General features: G+C 45.5%; 1 protein-coding gene across 3 annotated transcripts in view; it reads left to right on the top strand.

Annotated features, from left to right (window-relative positions):
• The first annotated feature begins 2942 nt into the window (after positions 1-2942).
• Positions 2943-23038, top strand: part of LOC128975845 (gamma-aminobutyric acid receptor subunit rho-1) — a 41627-nt gene continuing 21531 nt past the window's right edge. For all 3 annotated transcript variants that reach the window (XM_054392918.1, XM_054392911.1, XM_054392904.1), the window contains exon 1: positions 2943-3064. In XM_054392918.1, coding sequence (XP_054248893.1) covers positions 2943-3064 — 122 coding nt within the window. The remainder of the gene's footprint in view (positions 3065-23038) is intronic.

Raw genomic sequence — 23038 nt, 5'->3', positions numbered from 1 at the left:
GGCACATAGCCATTCCTGGATGTTTAATTTTTTCATATTTGTTTTGATTCCTATATGCCAATTTTCCACTTTTTTTTTTTTTTTTTTTCCCTCTGGGAAAATCAGAAAGAAATAGTGCTGTAAGGGACCTTGAGAAGTAATATAGTGTAACCCTTGATCCTAAGCTATACCTCTCTTACTTACTTTTAATGATAATTTCAAACTCTTCCTGAGTAATCTACTGCAATGCTTCCCTGTCCTTAGTGTTAGAAAAGATTCCTATTATCTAGACTAGTATCTAACCTCATTTTTCCATTTCTAATCTCTCAGCCTGTTACTCTTTGTTATCTATATCGTGGTCATTTGGAGCAGTGTATTTGTCTTTGAATAGAATTTTACATACCTGAAGACACACACTGTGCCATCACTACCCTTTCAAGCCTTCACTTTGGGTTGTGCACCCTGATGCTTCATGGCTTCCTTGCAGATCACCTGCAAAACTTGCTCCCTTCTTGCACATTGGTGGTGAGTCATGGGTGACTGCTCTTGATGTACAGCAAAATGATCTAAACTAAAGCTAGAGATGTTTTGCATCAGCTCTACAAATGTTTCATCAAGGCCATGCTTCCTAGTCTTGCTTTATGAGAATGTTTTGTGAGATGATGTTGGAAGTTCATCTAAATCTACTGCTTCTCCCCAGGCTATGAAGCCTGGTGGGCAGTCAGGAAAAGAAGTGAAATTCCATCAACATGTTTGTTCTTTATGACCCCATGTCTATCCCTTATCCAGTCATTTTCTTCCAAGAGTTTTGAAGTCTGATGATTTGTTCCAGGATTTTTTTTTCCTATGAATTGCTCATATTTGAACTTTTTTTTTAATAAGCAACAATCCAAAATAGGGGAACTGAAGGCATGTTTTTGGCTTCTATCTTCTTTCAGTAAATTACCTCTGTTAGTGGGAGGATGAATCTTTCCCTCTTCTCACATGTACCAAGGGACCCCCAGCTTTTCCAGGGCAGCTAAGTGAATTCATAGCTATGCATTGCTTGTCAGTCCCAATTGCTCCTCTGGTGCATAAACAAGGGACTAGGTTGGGGTTTTTTTAAGGTGTATGAAGCAATAAAAATGTATTACAAAGAGAAGAAAAAGTTCTTTTGAAAAACATCATAAAAGCCCTTATACAGATTATTGCAAGGACTGCAATAATGACAGGTGAAAAGAACAGCTTTTTAAGGTACTTTTTATTTTCCTGGAGGAGACATAAATCAGTGGAAACTGAATGCAGGTAATTATCAAAGATAAGATGAGTACAAATTCTTTGAACAGAAAGAGTGATTAACCATTGCCACAAACTGCTGGTGACTGCTCAGCTCTGGAAGCCAGAGTGACTCTGCAGGAAAGGTTTTAGCCCAGCAAATCATTAAATTGAATCTTGGTTGATGGAATGAAATTTCAGTGGCTTTTGATGTGTTTTCCTGTAGAACCCTGAGGCAGTGTTAATGCTTACTGAAGTCAATAAAGGCATGGCAGCTCAGGTCAGGTTCGAAATCTCCTCCTCAGGGATTTCAGAAAGGACTTTCATGAACAGAGACGGGCAACTTGACAAATGGCTCTGAAATAGAAATCCATGGGTAACAGGCAGCAGCAGAAGAACCTTGTCAGCAAAGGGATGGCACAAGACTGGTGGTGTCTGCAGACGACAGGGCCATGTCTCCATGATAGGGCACAAGTGGGACCAGAGTTGTAAGGTTTGGGGAGTGGGGTACAGAGGAGAGGAAAGTTGGAGCAGTGGGTTATGCAGACAGGAGGTGAGCTCCAAAGAGATGGGTGATGTGGCTGGCTCAGTCACAGATCTCTGCCCATGCTGGTTTATTTTCTTTATGAGCATCAGTGAGGATTTGACCCAGTAAGGACTGCCCCCTTCCCTGGAGATATTCTAGGTAAGGCTCGATGAGGCCCTGGGCAGCCTGATCTAGTTGGGGATGTCCCTGCTGACTGCAGGGAGGATGGACTAGATGACCTTTGGAGGTCTCTTCCAGCCTGGACCATTCTATGATTTTGTCAGCCACATGGGACTCAGCACACCAGCCCCTAGAGCTCTCCTGCAGCTCTAGAATTTGATGCTCTGCTTCAGTATGGTTGCTCCAAACAGCCTTGTGTAGAGAGCAGAGTTCTCTCCCCTATGCTCTCCTCCCCCTCTTCCTCTGCACATCAGGATGCTCTTTCCAAAGACACTACTCAGCAGAGCAGTGAGGTACCTGACACAAGTCCAGCAACCACCCCAGCCAAAGCACCATTGTATATTCATGTAAAAATCCACACAGGATCAAAATACTGTTTGCAGAACTAAACAGCAATTAGTATTTTTTTTTTCCTGGAAACTGACACGTGTTTATTAACACTTCTCAATCTATTGCAATGCCTGTAACAAACACCACTGCTACTCAGATAAGTTTGGTGATTAAAGAATGACTAATAACTCCTGCCTGACCAGCTGCACTACTTTGGTTAACCAGGCAGAAATAAGATATATCTCTGTATTAGATAGATAGATAGATAGATAGATAGATAGATAGATAGATAGATAGATAGATAGATAGATAGATAGATAGATACACACATGCCATAGCCCACAGGTACCTGAAAAGGATTCAGTTTAAACCAACTAATAAAATATCCTGTTTGGACCAAAAAATATAATTGTTCTCTGAGACTATGTGAATTCCACCCTGCTAGAAAATCCCTGCCATCTGACGTAGACGGATTTATAGGTTTAGTGGAAATTGCTTTCCCCACTGTCCAGATTAAATACTGCAGGATGATTTTTTGTATGAGTAAACATCCTTCCACTAACCATCAGACCGATAATGTCTTAAAAAGAGGAACCAGATCTGCATTTGGGTTTTCTTCTTCTTCTTCTTCTTCTTGTATGGACTATTCCTGGATACAGAATCGTCAGGTAACATGTTGACTGTCCAAAAAATGCATTTTAGCATCTTCCTCCTGTTGTGGGGATGGGTTCTGTGCACTGAATGCAGAGTCCACCGACAAGGAAGAGAAATACATGAGGTGTACAAAAAAGGCAGGTGAGTCTTGTTGGTTTTCTTCATACATTCAAATAGCTACAGTTTGGACAAATGTAATGTTTCAGCTGAAGATATAGTGGCTAATAGATAATTAGAGTTTGCCTTTGCAGATTGTGATCTCTCAGTTGAAAATCTTTTCTGTTGCTGTGTTTGCCAATGAATAAGTTTTGATGCATTATCTACAGTAAAAAAATAATTGCTACCCCCCCTCAAAAAAAACCCCAAACCAAACCAAAAAAAAGGGTTTGTGAGGTATCCCAGAGTTTGAAAGGGAGCAAAAAAAGAAGCATTTGCTTATGTTTATTGTGGTTCAAATGTGGTAGAATATTCACATGAAAATCGGGAGGAAATTTAGGTCCATGAGGATTGTTGCACTGACTGAAGATTAGATTGTCTCGAGATCTCAAATGAAAACATTCAGAATCTATCTTATTGTTCACAAACCAATTGCTTTAGAGAGCTTTTGGGAGGAAAATGTGAGTCTCTGCAAACTTCAAGGGCAAGGTGTCAGAGGAAACTGAAAAGGCATTCACTGTATTGAATTAAGACATAAAATTTATTTTAAATGCTGGCTGTTCTTCTCTTTCTCTTACAAAAAGACTGTGTGATATTTTTCTTCCACTCTCTTGGAGACAGCTATTTTAGGAGGTTTTGAGTTGAGGAAGGTGTTTTGCTACAACTGAGTTGTGTTTACTTAACATTCTATTTGGGGAATGTTTGGAACTTTGCATGAGGATTTTTTTTTTAATACTCTGGCTGAGAATAGAGGAAAAAAATCCTTTGAGGCTTTTTGAAGAGTATAGCTGACACTGTTGTGTACAAATGTTGTGTACTTCCACTTGTGACAGACTGCATCTATGTGATTTCTGCTTTGCTTTAGTCACTGTAGTGATTTTTCATATCATAGAGTGCATGGGGATGGAAATGCAGGAGTCTCACAGCCCTGAGGAATTCGATCCACGCCCTATTAGCCTTCATGAAAAGTGACTGAAAGGTGGAAGGGTTGCCAAGTTCAGTGGGTTTTTTGGTTGGTTTGTTTTCTGGTAGCAAGTCAGAGCTATGCTACAGTGTGACTGCAGTGTCCTGACTGGCACTTGGGAGTCCATGAGCCATTTTATACATCGGAAATAGCTCTGGCAGTGACGTCACCTTCGTGGAGGTGTAACTGGCAAAATGGATGCAGTGGCTCTGCTCATGATCAGAGCCCAGGGGGTGTGTTACCACAGACAGGACTAATGCAAGACAGCCACAAACCCTCCCGTTTTACTGGGGCTTTGTAACAGTGGCAGTGGAGGTGATATACTGGGTGTAGCAAAATAAAGGAGTGAGAAGCTTGGGGCTGTTCAGTCTGGAGAAGAGGAGGCTCTGAGGAGACCTTCTTGTGGCCTTCCAGTATCTGAAGGGGGCTACAAGAAAGCTGGGGAGGGACTTTTTAGGGTGTGGGGTAATGATAGGACTAGGGGGAATGGGACAAAACTAGAAGTGGGTAGATTCAGATTGAATGTTAGGAAGAAGTTCTTCACCATGAGGGTGGTGAGACACTGGAACAGGTTGCCCAGGGAGGTGGTAGAAGCCTCATCCCTGGATGTTTTTAAGGCCAGGCTGGATGTGGCTCTGGGCAACCTGATCTAGTGTGAGGTGTCCCTGCCCATGGCAGGGGGGCTGGAACTAGATGATCCTTGAAGTCCCTTCCAACCCTAACAATTCTATGATTCTATGAAGCAAGGTAGCACCATTAGAGCTGGAAAGTGTCCAGCATAGAGGAATGTATACATGCAGCCATGTTCATGTTTAACATCTTTCATGAAAATGCCCACTGCACCAAACACTTAACAGTGTCAGTACAATTAAGTGATGATGTAACAAATCACAGCAACAGGGGTTTGAAAAATATGTGAAGTGGAAAAGAGAGATTTATTCATTCAGTTCATGTTGGAAAAGAAATATTTATTCAGTTTGTGTAGGAACTGCCTATTCACCTTGGTTTGAATATATGTTGTGATTGTGCCAGGAGAAGCCCATCAGAAAGCCCTGAAGAGTCACAACTCTGAGAAGCTGGGTTCACTGCCCTCCCACTGTGCCCAGGCTGGCCTGGGAGGTCATTTCTGCCCTACTTCTGCCTCAGTAGAGGGGTAGTGATGCTGAGGAGGGCTGATGGTGAGAGAGTGGCAAAGCTGGCATGTGACTGTAGAGTTGTCCATCAGCAGTTTGGTGCCCAGTTCAGTGCTCACTTTCCGCTGTGATGAGGCAGGCTGTAAGAGACAAAGGGTGTTAGCAGACTTACAATTCATAAGGTAAAAAGGATGATTATGGTCATCTGTCTGGTTTCCTACTGAGCATAAACAATAAAGCCTTCTGCATGAATTGTACACTGACCCCCTAATTTATGATAATTGCCTGCATTGTCAGAACAGGACTGCAAGTATTTTTTTTAACATCTACTTGCACCCAGTTGCATCTGTGCTAGTTTGTATACAATATAAGGTGTGTCAGATACAAAATCAGCCAGGTTGGAAGAGACCTCCAACATCATCAAGTCCAACCGATCACCCAAGCCTATATGATCAACTATCCCATGGCACTAAGTGCCTCATCCAGGATTTTCTTAAACACCTCCAGGGACGTCGACCCCACCACCTCTATGGGCAGCCCATTCCAATGGGCAATCTCTCTCTCTGTGAAGAATTTCTTTCTAAGATCAAGCCTAAACTTCCCCCTGCACAGCTTGAGACTGTGTCTTCTTGTTCTGTCACTGGTTGCCTGGGAGTAGAGACCAACTCCCACCTGGCTACAACCTCCCCTTCAGGTAGTTGTAGACAGCAATATGGTCCCCCCTGAGCCTCCTCTTCTCCATCCAGCTATTTGCAGGTGGATCAAGCCCCTTTTCCATCTCCACTCAGATACAAGCAGAAGATTAACCTTGTATTTTTCAATGCAGAACACATCCCAGGCTTTCACTTGGTCGTTTGCTCGTTTTCCACTGTCCCTCCAATGCTTTGTCAGGACAAGCTGCAATATTTGTCCAGTCCTCATATAGGTGCTGTATGCAGAATTACTCCTGGTGACCGACTGGGGTTGTGGTGATGATCTCCATTGCATCCCTGCAGTGGCAAATCATGTTTGCCTAACATGAGCAGGTGTCTCTGTATGACAAGGCACCTCTTCTTAAAGGTGCAGCCAGTCCTCTGTGCTCTCATGTGTGGGTACCTATCTATTAAGATGCTGGCCATGTAAGACTGTTTTGAAGTAGGTACAGTTCCTTTGTGTTTCAGTCAACCCATCACAGAATTAGGTCCTGGAAGAAAAACAGAGCAAGGAAGGGACATCATGCAATGTCAGAAAAAACTTGCAATGAAGATTGCTCTTGAACATTTTGTTATTGACCTGTTTCCCCTCCCTTTAACAGTCACCCCTGAATATCTGTTGTGCAGAAGAAGTTATAGTGATTGGCTTCATTGCTTCTCTCTGAGCACGGTTATCTCTTGCTCTGCAAGGCTCGTGGTAAGGACCAGAATGGAAATCCATCACTTAGCTGCAGCCTTTACTTTCTAAAGAGAGCCACAGGCCTCAGTGGAGATTGATGAGGAAATCTATTTGGAGTGGAAAAGGCTGGGTCCAAACCACCACGGGATGCTCAGGGTGGCTTGATTTGCACCCATGGCCTCCTTAGCCTCCAGAAGTCCTTTAGGGGCACCAGACCATCTGCTTGCCCTACCGCCAGGGCTCAGTGCCAGCCACCAGTGTTGGCAGGCAGTGCAGGCACCTGCAGGAGAGATCTGCCACCTTGGGTGTGCTGCCAGCACCCTGCTGTCCCTGACAGACCTGTCCAACTTTGGTCCTGATTGCCATGGTACAGCTGATGGAGGCAATACACAGGCTTTTAGCTTCTTTCTATGCACAGGGCAGTTCTGCAAGTGTTAATTTCTTCCAAGGAGACTCACTTGCTCTGAACTCAAATTAAAATTAAACATTTGCTCTGCAGTCTTCAGTCCCAGGGCTTCTCCTTCCACCTTCCCAAATCCAACTGAGCCCACAGCCTTGCATTCCTGCTGGTATGGTGGATGGTGTGAATGGGGGAGCAGGGGGGAGGGCTGCAGGGTCAGACACCTTTCCTGTCACAATTTTCAGCACTGCAGGTGCTCCAAGGCAGCCATTCTAGCATGAGGCAAAAGAGCCCTGAAGAAGGATGAGCAAGATAGTCATGGCTTTCTCCATGACAGTTCACACACCACAGTTTGCATGACAGGAATTTTGCAAAACTCCTTAAATAAAGCTGCAAAAGGTCCCAAAGAATTCCTTGAATAAAGCTGATGAGGTTTTGGGACGTGACAAGAAAATGTCAAATAAGTGTAGGTCCAAGCATGCAGGCAGTCACAGCAAAAGCAGCAAAGTAGATAGCTTTGTTGTGTGGGACCTGTTACAGAGCCCTCCCACATTGTAATTCACTGTAAAAATGTCTCTGTGCCTGTCAAAGATTCCACTACTTATTTTTGCTAATCTCCAGGACAAATCACCTCAAAGGAATTTAACTTCAAAGAGCAGCAGCATAAAAGTAAAACCTTTCTCACCTCCCAGACCTGCTCACAGTTTGCAGTCAGCCGTGAGCAAATCCTGCAGGGTTTGCAAGGCTTTTCACTCCTGTTAAACCCACGGTGCCAAAACCCCTGCAGGAGGCAGCTGAGATCTGGAGCACCAGCAAGAGGGATGTGTGCTGTTATTCCAACTGCTCAGGCTCTTGGAAAGCCACCAGGCTGCATGGGGGTCACTGGAAGTACACAAAGGGTCACTGAAGGTCACAACAAAAGGGCCAAAGCTTGTGTTGCTAATTAGACTTGCAGAATCTGCCAGAGAGGATGAGCAGTAGGAAAAGAGCTGGCCTGGAGCTGAGCCCAGGTTGTTCTGCCAGAGCTAACTGCTGGGAAAGAAATCTCTTTTAGCACTAAAATCTCCCTGGACAGTATTACAACCACCTTTCAGACAAACAATTCTCAGCATAAGGGATTTCACTGTACAAGGTCTATGGATTGTGTTTGTTTAATCTTAGCTAGGAGATTTGTTTCCCATTCTTAGTGATGTCCCTACCATTCCCTGGCCATGTTATAATCATTTTGCTTCTCTCTGGTCTCCAAATAGCAACTCATGTTCTCTCCTCTAGAGCTCCCTGTCCATGTGTCTGTCAGTGAGAGCTATCAGCAGTTGAATGACATCCTCTACAATAAGCCCTGGGCTTGTTATCACAGAGTGTGTCTCATGGCCCAAGATCTTCCTCTTTATGACATTTTCAGATGTTATTGCAATTAGTGATCCTCTTCCTAAGTGATAGGATGCATCAGGCTGAGCATTTGCAACATTAAAGTTATCTTTCCTTGCTTTTGTTGAATGTGGATAAGACTTCCATATTACCAGCTCCTCCATACCTTGGCCACACCATGTGTGAGCTGTCTGCACACTGTAAATCACACATAGCTGTCCTGGTACCCTCACCACAGCTGCCTCTTACACATAGGGCAGCTCCTGTTTTCTTGCCCTCCTAATGCTTTCTCTGGACTCAGAAATCCATCCTTAACAGGAGTTCTTCCTTTACCTCCCAGCAGTCCTTAAGCCATTTTCTCTTGTCCTGGAGTTTTACTCTTTTATCTTCAGGATTGATCCTGAAGCATTTGTTTGCATGAGCAGAGCTCACTAATGCAAGCTGTCTTTAGATCAGATCTTCAGAGTGCATGATAAGCCTGTAAAATGCCCACTGAAAGCATTACCCAGAGGAGCATGTTATCAGCAGGGAACCAGATCCAGGGGAGCACTGAGCAACCCTGGCTCCCAAGGCACTGCTTTTTAGCATCAGCAGTTTGTGTTGTGGCTTCATACCATTTCTACCAGCAGTGCTGGGTCTGAGGGGAGCAGCAAGAGACCCAGTGTGGACTTCAGGACAATGCAATCAGAGTTTCTTCACCTCTCCTGTTGTTTACTTGCCTTTCCCTTTCCTCCTTTCACCTTCATCTCTTTCACTCCTTTTCTTTCTCTCATTCAACATTCTTCCTCTTCTCCAACTTGCCATATTTCTTTCACTGTCCCTGACTTCCACTGCTCTCCTCTTCACTTGCTTCATTTATTTGCTCCTAGGCCCATCTCTTGCCCCTGTCAAGCTCTGCCAAGTTTTCCTCTGTTCCCTTACTATTAATCTGTAATTTCCTTCTCTACTGCAGCAGCTTTTACTGCTGCCTACCTTACCTCTTTTTCTAATTCTCAGAAATCCTTTTCTTCTGTCCCACAGTGCTCATCTTCATTAATTTATTTTTCATTACTACTTTGTTATTTTTCTCATTCACCTTTCCACCTCTGTTGTTCTTTCAAGTAACTTTAATCCTGCATGGCAACATTGCTTGGAAATCCTGTGCCAAAAGCATCCTCTTTGCTTATCATTGCAAATGATGATGCTTTGAAAACTATGTTTTCTACTTTCATCATTATCACTAGACTCCTTTCATCCTTTCTAGAATGTGTTTTGGGACTCACTTCACATACCTACCTATTTTTATCCAGGTGATTCATGGCAGAGCTTAATCTCTGCTGGTACTTCTATAGAGGCATCCCTGCCTGTGGTGGGGAGGTTGGAGTAGATGATCTCCATGGTCCCTCTCAAGCTAAGCCATTCTGTGATTCTATGTGCTATGCCACTTTACTGGGCCACTCAGTGATAAAATCTCCAGTCAAGGTTGCCACCATGTAACCTGCTCAGCATGAAGAGCCTCATATTATTTTCTAGCCCATCATTTCTCCAGTGTGTTCTATGAGCTGGTAGGAGGAGAAATAAAACCCAAACCCAAACTCAAAGTTACTGCAGGCAGGTTCCTCGCTTCTGAGTACATAATTTTTTTTTTTCCTGATTCTGAGGTTGTATTCACATCCAAAACGTTCCTGCTGGTCTTTCTCCTGAAAACTGCCTAGTCACTTTCCAAACTCACTTGTGTTTTTAGCACTTGCAGCTTTCAGTGAGAGTCAATGTCAGTGTGCTGACATGCTGTGTTTGTGTACTTCCCTTTCAAATTTGTTCTGCTTGTTATGTGTTGGGAACACATAACAGGAGTGGCATGGGGAAAATGAGCAGGATTCCTGGATTCCTGCTCATTTTCCCCATGCCACTCCTGATTGTGTATCACTGTGCTGTAGCACTTGGGTATTGTCTCCTTTCTCACCCAGAGACCCCTGTTCAGGTTGCCTGGAAGTTCTCCTCACCTCTGAGCTCTCTCCCTCCTCTTGCTCTGTTCTATTTTTTCCAGCTACTGGTATTGGATATGTGAGATGTGGATATGCCTTGGTGTTACTGATAGCATTGCAATGCTTTCTCTTTGGTTTGCTGCTCTGTTCCCAGTAACACCTAACCTCCTGTTCACTTCAGCTCTGGTGAGGCCACACCTTGAGTATTGTGTCCAGTTTTGGGCACCTCAATACAGGAGAGATGTGGAGGTGCTGAAGCCAGTGCAGAGGAAGGCAAGGAAGCTGGGGAAGGGTCTGGAGAATAAATCTGATGAAGAGTGACTGAAGGAGGTGGGGATGGTTAGTTTGGAAAGGAGGAGGCTGAGGAGAGACCTCATTGCTGTCTACAACTACCTGAAAGGAGGTTGTGGAGAGGCTGCTGCTGGTCTCTTCTCACAGGTAATTAGTGATAGAACAAGATGGAATGGCCTCAAGCTGTGACTGGGTAGGTTTAGACTGGACATTAGGAAACAAGAGTGGTCAGGCATTGGAATGTGTTGCCCAGGGAGGTGGTTGAGTCACCAGCTCTGGATGTGTTTAAAGGTCATTTGGATGTGGTCCTTGGGGCTATGGTTTAGGGGTGAACCTTGTAGAGTAGGGTTCTGGGTTGGACTTGGTGATCCTGAGGGTCTTTTCCAACTTGAATGTCTCTGTGATTCTGATTATGTGATCCTCTTGAGCACTGTGGAGCATCAAGCTGATGTTTACCAGGAAATAGGCACAATTACACTGAGACCTCCTTCCTAAGCAGTAACAGCTGATTTGGAGTCCATCATTATCCTAATATTGTTTCTGAAAGTACAAGGTAATAATGTAAAAAAACAAAGTACAAAACAATGTAGACTTTTCTGAATTTACTATTTTTTTCTGAAGTCATGTGGCAGTGGGGTTGGACTTGATGATCTCCGGAGGTCCCTTCCAAATTTAGCACTCTGTGATTCTGTGATCATGAGATCTATTTTAATTCTCCACCCATAGCTCTGATTTTGACTGCCTGAAACAGTTACATATCCTCATTAAATATTATTGCCATTATTGCCACTATAATTTTATTCACAATAATTTCTAAAGCTATTGAACAAGAGTGATCCTATCATAGATTTCCATGGGACTGTACTGAAAACCTTTGTTCTCAATGAAAACTGTGTCATCTGCACAGGATCACAGGATGTTAAGGATTGGAAGGGACCTCCGGAGATCATTGAGTCCAACCCCCCTGCCAGAGCAGGACAATAGAATCTAGCACAGGTTGCACAGGAATGCATCCAGATGGGTCTTGAAAGTCTCCAGAGAAGGAGACTCCACAACTTCCCTGGGCAGCCTGTTCCAGTGCTCTGTCACCCTCACAGGGAAGAAGTTCCTCCTCATGTTGAGGTGGAACCTCCTGAGTTGTAGTTTATATCCATTACCCCTTGTTCTATCACAGGGTGGAACAGAGAAGTGCCTGTCCCCTCACTCTGGACACTCAGCCCTCAGATATTTATGAATATTTATTAAATCCCCTCTCAGTCTTCTCTCCAGACTAAACAGCCCCAGGGCTCTCAGCCTCTCCTCACAAGGCAGTGCTGCAGTCCCTTAATCATCCTGGTAGCTCTCCTTTGGACTCATTCAAGTAGATCCCTGTCCCTCTTGAACTGGGGAGTCCAAAACTGGATGCAATACTCCAAGTGAGGTCTCACTAGGGCAGGGTAGAGGGGGAGGAGAACCTCCCTTGATCTGCTGGACACACTCCTCTTAATACACCCCAGGATCCCATTGGCCTTCTTGGCCACAAGGGCACATTGCTGTCCCATGGATAACTTCTTGTCTACCAGGACTCCCAGGTCCTTCTCCCCAGGGCTGCTCTCCAGCAGATCACCTCCCAACCTGTACTGGTGAGGTTTATTATTCCTTCCCAGATGCAGGACTCTGCTCTTATCCTTGTTGAACCTCATTAGGTTCCTCTGTGCCCAACTCTCAGTCTGTCCAGGTCTCGTTAAATGGCCTCACAGCCTTCAGGCATCTCAGCCAAGCCTCCCAGTTTGGTGTCATCAGCAAACTTTCTGAGCAGACTCTCTGTCCCCTCATCAATGTCATTGATGAAGATGTTGAACAGGACCAGACCCAGCACTGATCCCTGGGGGACTCCACTAGTTACAGCTCTCCAGCTGGACTTGGCACCATTGATCACCACTCTGGACTCTATTGTGTAACCAGTTCCTAATCCATCTCACTGTTCTACTATGGCACATTTCCTGAGCTTGCTCGTAAGGATGTTATGTGAGACAGTGTCAAAAGCCTTTCTAAGGTCAAGGCAGACAACATCCACTGGTCTCCCTGCATCTACCCGTTCAGTTACAACATCATAGGAGGCTATCAGATTAGTCAAGCATGATTTCCCCTTGGTAAATCCATGCTGACTACTCCTGATCATCATTTTCTCTTCCAAGTGCTTAGGGATTACCTCCAGAACAAGCCACTCCATCATTTTTCCAGGGATGGAGGTGAGGCTCATTGTTTTGTAGTTTCCTGGAACCTCTTTCTTGCCCTTTTTGAAGACTGGAATGACATTGGCTTTCCTCCAGTCCTCAGGCACCTCTCCTGTCTGCCAGGATTTTGCCAGGATGGAGAGTGGTAGAGCAACACCATCAGGCAGCTCTCTCAACACTCTTGGGTGCCTCTCATCAGGGCCCAGGGACTTGTGAACATCCAATTTGTGTAACTGATCCCTAACCCAGTCTACACTGACTAGTGGAGAGTCTTCCCTCCTCCAGTCTTCTTCTCCTTCATCCAGAGTCTGGTATTCATAGGGGAGTTCAGTCTTGGGAGTAAAGACTGAAGCAATGAAGGCATTCAAGCAACTCTGCCTTCTCTGCATCCTGAGCTATCAGTGCTGCCTTCTTGTTCAAGAGTGGGCCTACACCTTCCCTATTCTGCCTTTTCCTACCGATGTATTTGAAGAAGCCTTCTTGTTCTTTTACTTCCTTTGCCAATTTTAGTACCAAGAGGGCTCTAGCCTTCCTTGGTTGCCTTTCTGCATGCCCTGGCAACTACTCCTGAGTTCTCCCAAGTGACAAATCCCTTCTTCCATGAACTGTAAGTATTTTTCTTCCATGAGATTTCCTTCAGAAGCTCTTTGCTCCTCCATGCAGGTGCATCTACTCAATTTTTTACTCAAAGGAACACACCTATCTTGGTCTCTGAGGAAGTGGCATTTCAAAATTGACCAACTTTCTTGGGCTCCTTTACCCTCCAGAGTCCTAGCCCATTGGATTCCTGCAAGTATATCTCTGAAGAGTACAAAGTCAGCCTTGAGGAAGCCCAGGGTTGTAAACCTACTTCTAGCCCTGCTTCTACCCTGTACAGTACTAAACTCCAGCATGTCATGATCACTGTCACCAAGGCTGGTCCTGACTTTTATGTCCCCTATTAGTTAATACAAGCTCCAGTAGTGCACCTCTCCTTGTTGGCTCCTCCACTACCTTCATCAAGAAGTTATCATTGACACACTGCAAGAGCCTTTTGGTCTGTCTGTACCTGGCTGTGTGGGTTTGTCAGCATGTGTCAGGGTGATTGAAGTCACCTGTGAGTACCAAGGAGTGTGCAATACAGGCTACTCCCAGTTGATGGTAGAAGCCTCATCAACATCTTCTGCTTGATTTGGTGGTCTATAGTAGGCACCCACAACAGTTCTACCTCCCTTTCCACACCCCTTAATTCTTACCCACAAGCTTTCAACCTGTTCTACCTCCCCCCTGGATAGAACTCAATGCATTCCAGTTGCTCTCACACGTAGAGAGCAACACTATCATCTCTCCTTGTTGGTCTGTCTTGGACATAGTACATAACCCTCCCTGACAACACTCCAGTCATGGGAGCTGTCCCACCATGTTTCAGTGGTTCCAATTATATCATAGTCATGCAGCCTAATGCAGATCTCCAACTCCTCCTGCTTATTCCCCATGCTCTGTGCATTGATATTCAAGCATTCCAGAGAGGGAGTTAATCCATTAGTTTTCACTCCTGCTGTCTGACCAGTCCTGGCCACCTCCATGGCCACCAGCCTACCAGTCAGCCCTGCATGTGCTGATGTTTCCTTGTTGCCTGTTACTACCACATGAGCCCCTGGCTCATCTCTGTGAAACTTAAACTGTGTTGCTGTGTCCCCAGCATGCTGCATGGCAACAGGCTGAAGGCCCTTACTAGCCCCCATCCCTCTGACCCTGGTGTGTTGTCCCTCAGCCTATCACATGAAGGCCTGCTAATATCATTATCCCACTTCTCTTTTGCATCTACTTAATCACTCCTAGGTTCTCCTGTGAGTCCTGACTCCTTGATAGTTCTTGAATCTTCCCCAACACATGGCTCATTATCCCCTACCTCCCCTGAAGTAGCAGTGGAGCTGGCACACCACCTCACAAGCATCCCAGGCTTGTTCCCATCGAGTATGGTTAATTGATGAGCCCAGCCAACCCCTGTGATACAAACCTTCCCCTTCGAGAGAGCTGCATCCCATCTGCTGCCAGCAGACCTGACATCCTGTGAGGTGACCCGTGGTCAAAAAACCAAACTTCTGTTGGAGGCATCAGGCTCAAAGTCAAGAACTGGTCTGGTGAGTCCTCAGTCTTTCTGGGTTGGTCTCTGCAACTGGGATGACAGAAGAGAACACTACCTGTGCTCCCACTCCCTTGAACAGTTGACCCAAGGCCCTGAAGTCTCTTTTGATAGCCCTCAGCTTTCTTTTTTCAAGGTCCTCATTATTTATCTTGAAGTTTAATAGTGGGTAATAATCTGTGGACTGTACCAGGGTAGGAAGCATTCTTACCACATCCTTAACCCAGGCCCTGGGGAGACAGCAGACTTCCCTTTGAGGTGGGTCAGGTCTGCATATTGGGCCTTCTGTTCCCATCAGAAGGGACTCACCTGTAACAATGACTCTTCTCTCCTTTTTTTTTTTTTTTTTGATAGAGGATGTTTGTATGCTAGGCTTGGGCTTCCTTAATCTTGGGAATATTTCCAAGACAGATGATTCATTTTTCTCATTGGCTTGCTCCACTTGCAGGTCATCCTACCTGTTCTGCAAGGGCATCTGGGGGCTAGGGGAATAACTGCAACAACACTCCTGCCACACCAGGCAGGGACTTGTTGCCACTTCCCACTTTGGCTTAGAGGAGATGTCATCCTTGTTGGCTTGTGCTGTCCTTCCTGGAGGAGGGGAGGGAGAGATCCCAAAGTCCAAGTCTTTCTCTGAGCAGCCTCCAACATGTGGTGTCTTCAGGAAAGATGTCTTTTCTGCAGGAATTCTTCTTCTCTTCTTACAGCAGGCAAAACGTAGGGCATGGAGAGACGGTACTTGGTCTGCTGCTTCCAGGCTGTATGGTGATGTCTTTTCCTCTCTGTGTTTTTCTCTCCACATTTTTCACTCTGAGTTGCTAAGGCTCAGTGTCTTTTATTCAGCCAATCGCGGCTCGCCCTGGCCCACACCCCAGTCACATTAATGATGCGACTGCCAGCTGTGCTATCAGTGGGCAGAGCTGACCCTTCAGACAGGTCTTTCACAGCAATCTTATCTTTCTGTTGGACATTCCAGAGGCTCTTCTCACCATCCCCTCTCTGGGCAGCTGTTGTCTGGGCAAGGAGCAAGGGTGATTTTATCTTTGTTGATTTGCATCAAGAGAGATGCAAGTTTCTTACAGTCACCTGCCCCAGCAGGCACTGCTTGCCTCATTCCAGTGAGAGCTCTCTCACTGAATTGTGGTCTCACAGTTTTTCCTGTTCTCTGCTCGTTTAAATTTCCCTGCAGTTGCCCCTAGCTACATCACCTATGACTGTAGCAGTAGTGTTCTTCTCATAGGCTGCATGTTATGGTGTTGCCAGGTGATGCCAAAATGGGAAGACTCTTCTTGTGAAAGGCAAAAGCTTTTATTGCCTATGTAACTAAGCAAAGTACTAAGCACAAGCAAAAGCAAAAGCTGAAGCATAAGCCCAAGCCTCCTACTCTGTTACACAGTCAGCTTACATACTTTTCTAATACAGAGCTGTCACATCCCAACTGGCTGTCCTTTCACTGACATGGGTCCAAGCACAGCATACAATAGGTTAATACTGACAAACAAGCTTCTCAACCTATCCAGTCAACTTCTGCCTAGTCTTTTTCTTCAGTTATGAGGTGTTTACATTCTTTCCAACTCAAAGACCAAACATAGCCTTCTCCAAAGTTGTTCAAAGGTTTGTTGTCTTCCTACAGTCACCCTCCAGAGCAAGCATGTGAGAGGATAACCCTGCCAGTCCTCCCTGTCTGTTCAGGTCCACCTGCCCGGAGAAAGCCCCCAAAATAAACCAAATCTTGGTCACACTTATCTATAAGGTCATTCACATCCTAGGCAAATGTATTATATTTATAGTGTATAAGAAAAGTCAAACTGCCTCTCACTCTTATTTGATATATACTATAGCTTGTGTCTGCTACTGGTGGTTTTTACTACATTTGTAATTAATTTGTCCAGTGGAGCAGCCTGTATCTCCTTGGAGTCTACTTGGAGCTCTTTATCCAAAGAAATGGAAAGTTGTCACCTGTGAGGACAGGCTGAGAGAGTTGGGGTTGTTCAGTTTGGGGGCATGGGCTTAAAAGAAAGCTGGTGAGGGACTTTTTAGGGTGTCAGGTAGCAATAGGACTAGGGGGAATGGATCCAACCTAGAGGAGGGGAGATTTAAACTAGATGTCAGGAAGAAGTTCTTCACCGTGAGTGAGGTGGATGAGACACTGGAACAGGTTGCCCAAAGAAGTGGTGGAATCCCCATCCCTGGAGGTTTTTAAGGCCAGGCTGGATGTGGCTCTGGGTAACCTGATCTAGTGGAGGGTGTCCCTGCCCATGGTAGGGAGGTTGGAACTGAATGATCCTTGAGGTCCCTTCCAACCCTGACAATTCTGTGATACCAAGGACAATTTAAATGCTGCTTCAACAGTTTCTTACTTAGGTTTCTGGGTAGAAGCCTGGGGATTTGTTACCACTCAGTCTGTTTACTTTAAATCTGTCTCTGTTTCTGTGTTGTGTCAATATGAAAATTTAACTTTGTCCCAACAACCAGAATTGTTACAACTCCTTAACTACTGATACTTGTGATTGCCCTTATAAAGGCAAAGTGCTTTCATTGCTGTAAGGAACAAAGTGTAGTATTCATAATTACTTAGTTGTTCCCCATTCTGCATTTGTACAATTATTTCTCTATACTTCACACATTTTTTTGTGTTATCTTGTACTGAAATTTATCATGCTAACAGCAGACCTTTTTCCCCAACATGTTGAGGCTGCTTTAAATTCCAACCCTGGAATGTGTTCTCTTCAAAGCATGCCATCATGAATTAGTTTTATAGTTCTGTCATCTGCATTGTTATTGAAAATATTGACTAGTAGTTTCCAGGATGAAATCTCTGAGATGTCACTTAACATCTCTTGACAGCAAACTAATGGCTGGCAGCTACTCTAACCATGGTCTTTCAGCCATGCTCAAAGTCACAGTTTCATCTCAACTGTTACTTCCCTAGTTTAGTAATGAAATTTAAAGAAAAACCTCACTGAAATCTGCTTTTCCTCCTGCTTACATTAAGGTGGACAGTTACAGTGTCAGAATGGGCATTAGACTGGTTTGACCCCAATTATTGCAAAAATTCACATTCAGTGATCATTATCATGTCATTGATCCTTGGAGGGAGGGAAGTGGTGGGGCAGAAAACCAGGTCACAAGTTTGTCCCAGTTTCTTTCCAAATGTCAAAACTCCAACATAATTCTTTTGTTCTCTGCATAAACCCAGGTTTTATGTTCACCATCACCACCTCTCAGGGGCATCACTTGTCTGCAATGAATTCATGGAGGTACCTGCTTACAGAATGTAACAGCAGCTACTCTCAGTGCCCCTGGGGAAGTGCCATCAACCTCTGTTGACCAAAATACCTCACATTTATCTAAGCATTCCTTAACATGTCCTTCCTTCATCTGTGCTGTGCTAACATCTGCTTAGAAGTCAACTTTTCCTTGAAGATATGAGCAGACATGAAACCTTTCAGCATATTCTACATTGCCCCATTAGCTGCTCTCCTTCCTTTCATGTATTTTTTTTCACCCAGCTGAGCTCTGGCACCATGCCTACCTCAACTGGCAGGATGGATGTCAGTCACACTCCTTTTTCCTCCAACCCTTCCTTTCAGCCCACATAACACAAAACCCATTCCTGTGTTGTGAAATTAAGGCACAAATGAGGTCAAATATCAAAAGTGAGGCTAATTATTAAAGGATAAAGTCAATAAAACAGAGGAAGGGAGAAAAGGGAGGGAGAGAGAGGAAGAGAGAGAGAAACAAATGGGGACAGAGAGGAGGAGAGCAGGAAAAGAATTATATTATCATCTTCAGCTGGAGGAGAGGAGGGAGTGAGTTTCCAAAGTCCAAGTGCTTTTCAGTTTGTCTTGTCCTGTGATGTTTCCAGCATGTGTTGTCTTCAGTGGAGTTCTCTGTAGAGCAGGCATCGCTCAGATCTTTTTATACAGTTTTTTAGTAACAGTCTTTCTCCTGGCCCCTCACCTTTATGCATGCGTCCAGGTGTTGCCCCAGGGAATCTTCCTGTCTGCTGGCAGGGGTCTGTGCCAGGGTGGGCCTCTGCCCTGCTCCTTCACCTTCTACCTGTCCACACACCAGTACATATCTGGGGCTTATCAGGCCAGGTGGTGAATCTGTTGCATAGTCCAGAAGCCTTTTCACCATCCCCCCTTTCTGGGGTAGCTGCAGTCTTGATGGGTAGAGATGATCTTATCTTTATTGCACATTCCAGAGAGTCTCCTACCACCCCCTTACTGTCTTTTGTTGAGACATATTTGCATCCAGACAGGATTCCTGCACAAAGCAAGTGCAGAATTTAAAGGGTGTCTATATGGCTCCTGCCTGTGTGCATTTTGTGTTCTGAGACTGATCTACATTCGTGTTACATTGGATTAAAACAGGACAGCCAGTGAATTTTCTCTATCGCTCAAAAATAAGATGCTACAGGAGCTCTGTATCTCACTGTTTCCCAGACTTTGTGATGTGAACATCAAAAGCAGTGCCCTTTCCTCATTTCTTCTCACAGATTTAACCACTTATAATTGCAATGTGTCACCTTTCTTTGTCATCTTTAACCATACCAATCACAAGGACACATGACCCAACGTAATTAGAAGCAAAAAAGGGCTTGCCAATGCCAAGTTGAAAAATATGTTTCGTGACTAATTTTGCTCAGTTTTCAGTGGCTTGTTTACAGCTCACAACTCTAACTCTTCCAATGTGAGTACAAATTAGTGAGTTTCCATTCTACCTTATCCTTGGGAATTAGCACATTCCACAGTGGATTCTATCTGTTGCCAGATAAGAGCAGCTTCCTCCCCTTGGAAGTTTGCTCTCTTCTCACTCAGGTGCCTGGTGGTTTTTATCCCTATTTAGCTATGTCACTTTTCCTCCTTCTGCAAATTACTTTTCTGGGCTCTTGGCTACCTCTCAGTCCCACCCAGACCTGTTGCACCATGACCTGTCCACCAGCATCTCCTGCTTGCTGAGAAGGTCTTCCCAATTAATTTGCAAGTCAAAAGCATGTTATGGGGGAAATCTCTGTGAACTTGCTGCCCCAAACCCCCTCTCGTTCCTTTAGGACACACTGCCTGGGACATTTGTTAGCCTGCTGAAGCTCATGCGTCTCCAGGGGCCAGGTAGCATCTCTGTCCTGCACTGCTTTGTGGTGAGGAGAAGTCCCCTCCTCATGCAGGACTGTCTGTGCCCCAGGAGTCATCCCACACAGTGATGAGGCACTGTTTGAGCCTGATGTCTCCTCTCTGCTCCTTCTGACATCTTGCCCTCTGGCCCCTCTGGCCCAGTGTTTCCCATTGCTCCCCATCTCTGCCTATCCAGCCTCATTTTTCCTCAGTCTCACCTAATGCATAGGTTCTCTGTTGTAGACCAACGATCTCTTTGCCTTTGCCCCACTTTTTCTCTACAGGAACCTTCCATATGTTTGTACATATAATTCCCAGCCCCTCCTTGACTCTCCCCTTCCTTGACCCCACACCCACCACCTGGTTTCTACTTTTAGCATGATGCTGATGTGGTATGAGCCCAAGTCAGCAACTGGTCAGGAAACATAAGGAGAAAAGAAACCCTGGTCAAACAACTAGTTATAGGCCTTTAATAAGACCTTTACACTTCTCACAGCTCTTCAATAATACCTTTGCCATTCCCTTGTCCTCTTTCACAAGATCTTACCCTCTGCATGGAACTGGGCTACCTCTGTTGCCCTCTCCTGGTCTTTCTGCCTCAAACAGTGCTTTGTCACAGCCATGCCAAGCTATAGTTTTCTGGGCAAACTGAGGAGAAGATGTCTTCTGCCATTCCATCTCCCAGCATGGCATGAAGACTGCAGCATAGTGGGTGCCAGACAGGAGGCCCTGAAAAGACTACCCACTGTGTCCACCCAAGGACAGGAAGCTCAGACCATGCACCATGGCATGTCTGGCAGGGATGAGGGAGTTTTAGTCACTTTCCAATTAAAAGTCCTGCTGAAAACTGTCTCAGCAAGCTCCAGATCCTCACTTGCCTTGCATCACTGATGGGAGAGGCTGTGGATTGGCTGCACCACAGCACAGCATGAGCTGCAGAGCTTGATTCTGACAAAATTAAGTGTGTGGTGGTTTCAGAGGGTAGTGGGGAGAGTCCACAGTCTCTGCACCAGAGGAATGGAGGCGTCACACAGGTGGTAGTACTAGATATAAAATAAGCCAACAGGAAACTGGGTGCCACTTCCCGTTGGCAGCCAGTCACTAGTGGTGTCCCCCAGGGATCAGTATTGGACCCCATCCTGTTCCATATCTTTACTGATGATCTGGACAAGGGGATTGAGTCCATTATCAGTAAATTTGCAGATGACACCAAGTTGGGAGCAGGTGTTGATCTGTTAGAGGGCTCTGCAGAGGGACTTTGACAGGCTGGTCAGATGGGCAGAGTCCAATGGCATGAGATTGAACACATCTAAGTGCCAAGTTCTACACATTGGCCACAACAACCCCGTGCAGAGCTACAGGCTGGGGTCGGAGTGGCTGGAGAGCAGCCAGGCAGGAAGGGACCTGGGGGTACTGGTTGACAGACGGCTGAACATGAGCCAGCAGTGTGCCCAGGTGGCCAAGAGAGCCAATGGCATCCTGGCCTGCATCAGGAATAGTGTGGCCAGCAGGAGCAGGGAGGTCATTGTACCCCTGTACACAGCACTGGTTAGGCCACACCTTGAGTACTGTGTCCAGTTCTGGGCCCCTCAGTTTAAGACAGATGTTGAATTGCTTGAGCGTGGCCAGAGAAGGGCAACGAGGCTGGGGAGGGGTCTGGAGCACAGCCCTGTGAGGAGAGGCTGAGGGAGCTGGGGGTGTTTAGCCTGGAGAAGAGGAGGCTCAGGGGAGACCTCATTGCTCTCTACAGCTACCTGAAGGGAGGTTGTAGCCAGGTGGGGGTTGGTCTCTTCTCCCAGGCAACCAGCACCAGAACAAGAAGACACAGTCTCAAGCTGCGCCAGGGGAGTTTAAAGCTGGATGTTAGGAAGAAATTCTTCACAGAAAGAGAGATTGGCCATTGGAATGTGCTGCTCAGGGAGGTGGTAGAGTCACTGTCCCTGGAAGTGTTTAAAATAAGACTGGATGAGGCACTTAGTGCCATGGTTTAGTTGATTAGATAGTGTTGGGAGATAGGTTGGACTGGATGATCTTTTCCAACTTGGTTAATTCTGTGATTCTATGTGATTCTGTGAAACAGACACTGCAGGTGTCTCTGCCCCAGCTGCTGGCTGCCAGCCTTCCCAAGGCAGTGGGCACTTTTGCTGAGGGTAGGAGGTTTGAGGGTCAGTTACAGCCACACCACCTAGCCAAAATGTTGCTGATGATGCAAGTAACCTGAACAGAGTTTTGGTAGTGGTGAGGGGCTATAAGGGTGGCTTCCGTGAGAAGCTGCTAGAAGCTTCCTCTATGTTCGTAGAGCCAATGCCAGCTAGCTCCAAGACAGATCCACCACTGACCAAGGCCCAGCCAATCAATGGTAGTGATGGTAGTGATGGTAGTGTCTCTGTGATAGCATAAAGAGGTGGAAAAAAAGTCCACCTGAGGAACAGCAGCTGGGATAGAGGAGTAAGGCTGTGAGAGCAACAACTCTGCAGACACCAAGGTCAGTTAAAGAGGAGAGGGAAGAAATGCTGCAGCCACTGGAGCCCTGCCCATGGCAGGGACACCTCACACTAGATCAGGTTGCTCAGAGTCCCATCCAGCCTGGCCTTAAAATTTCCAGGGATGGGGCTTCTACTACCTCCCTGGGCAACCTGTTCCAGTGTTTCACCACCCTCATGGTGAAGATCTTTTTCCTAACATCCAATCTGAATCTACCCACTTCTAGTTTTGTTCCATTCCCCCTAGTCCTATCACTACCTGACACCCTAAAAAGTCCCTCCCCAGCTTTCTTGTAGGCCCCCTTCAGATACTGGGAGGCCACAATAAGGTCTCCTCAAAGCCTTCTGAACAGCTCCAACTCTCTCAGTCTGTCTCCAAAATAGGACTGTTGCCTACTGTAGAGAAAGAGAATTTGATTTATAAGTGGGGAATCTATGCTGCATGAATAAGCACAAACTGAAATTCCAAGATGAGTAATGACTTCTCTCTCATTTGTTATGCTTGCTTCCAAAAGTTCTTATTT

This window comes from Indicator indicator, chromosome 2, assembly GCF_027791375.1.
Source record: "Indicator indicator isolate 239-I01 chromosome 2, UM_Iind_1.1, whole genome shotgun sequence".
Classification (NCBI taxonomy): Eukaryota; Metazoa; Chordata; class Aves; order Piciformes; family Indicatoridae; genus Indicator; species Indicator indicator.
The sequence above is the reverse complement of the archived record's forward strand: the minus strand, read 5'-3'. Positions and strand labels throughout refer to the sequence as shown.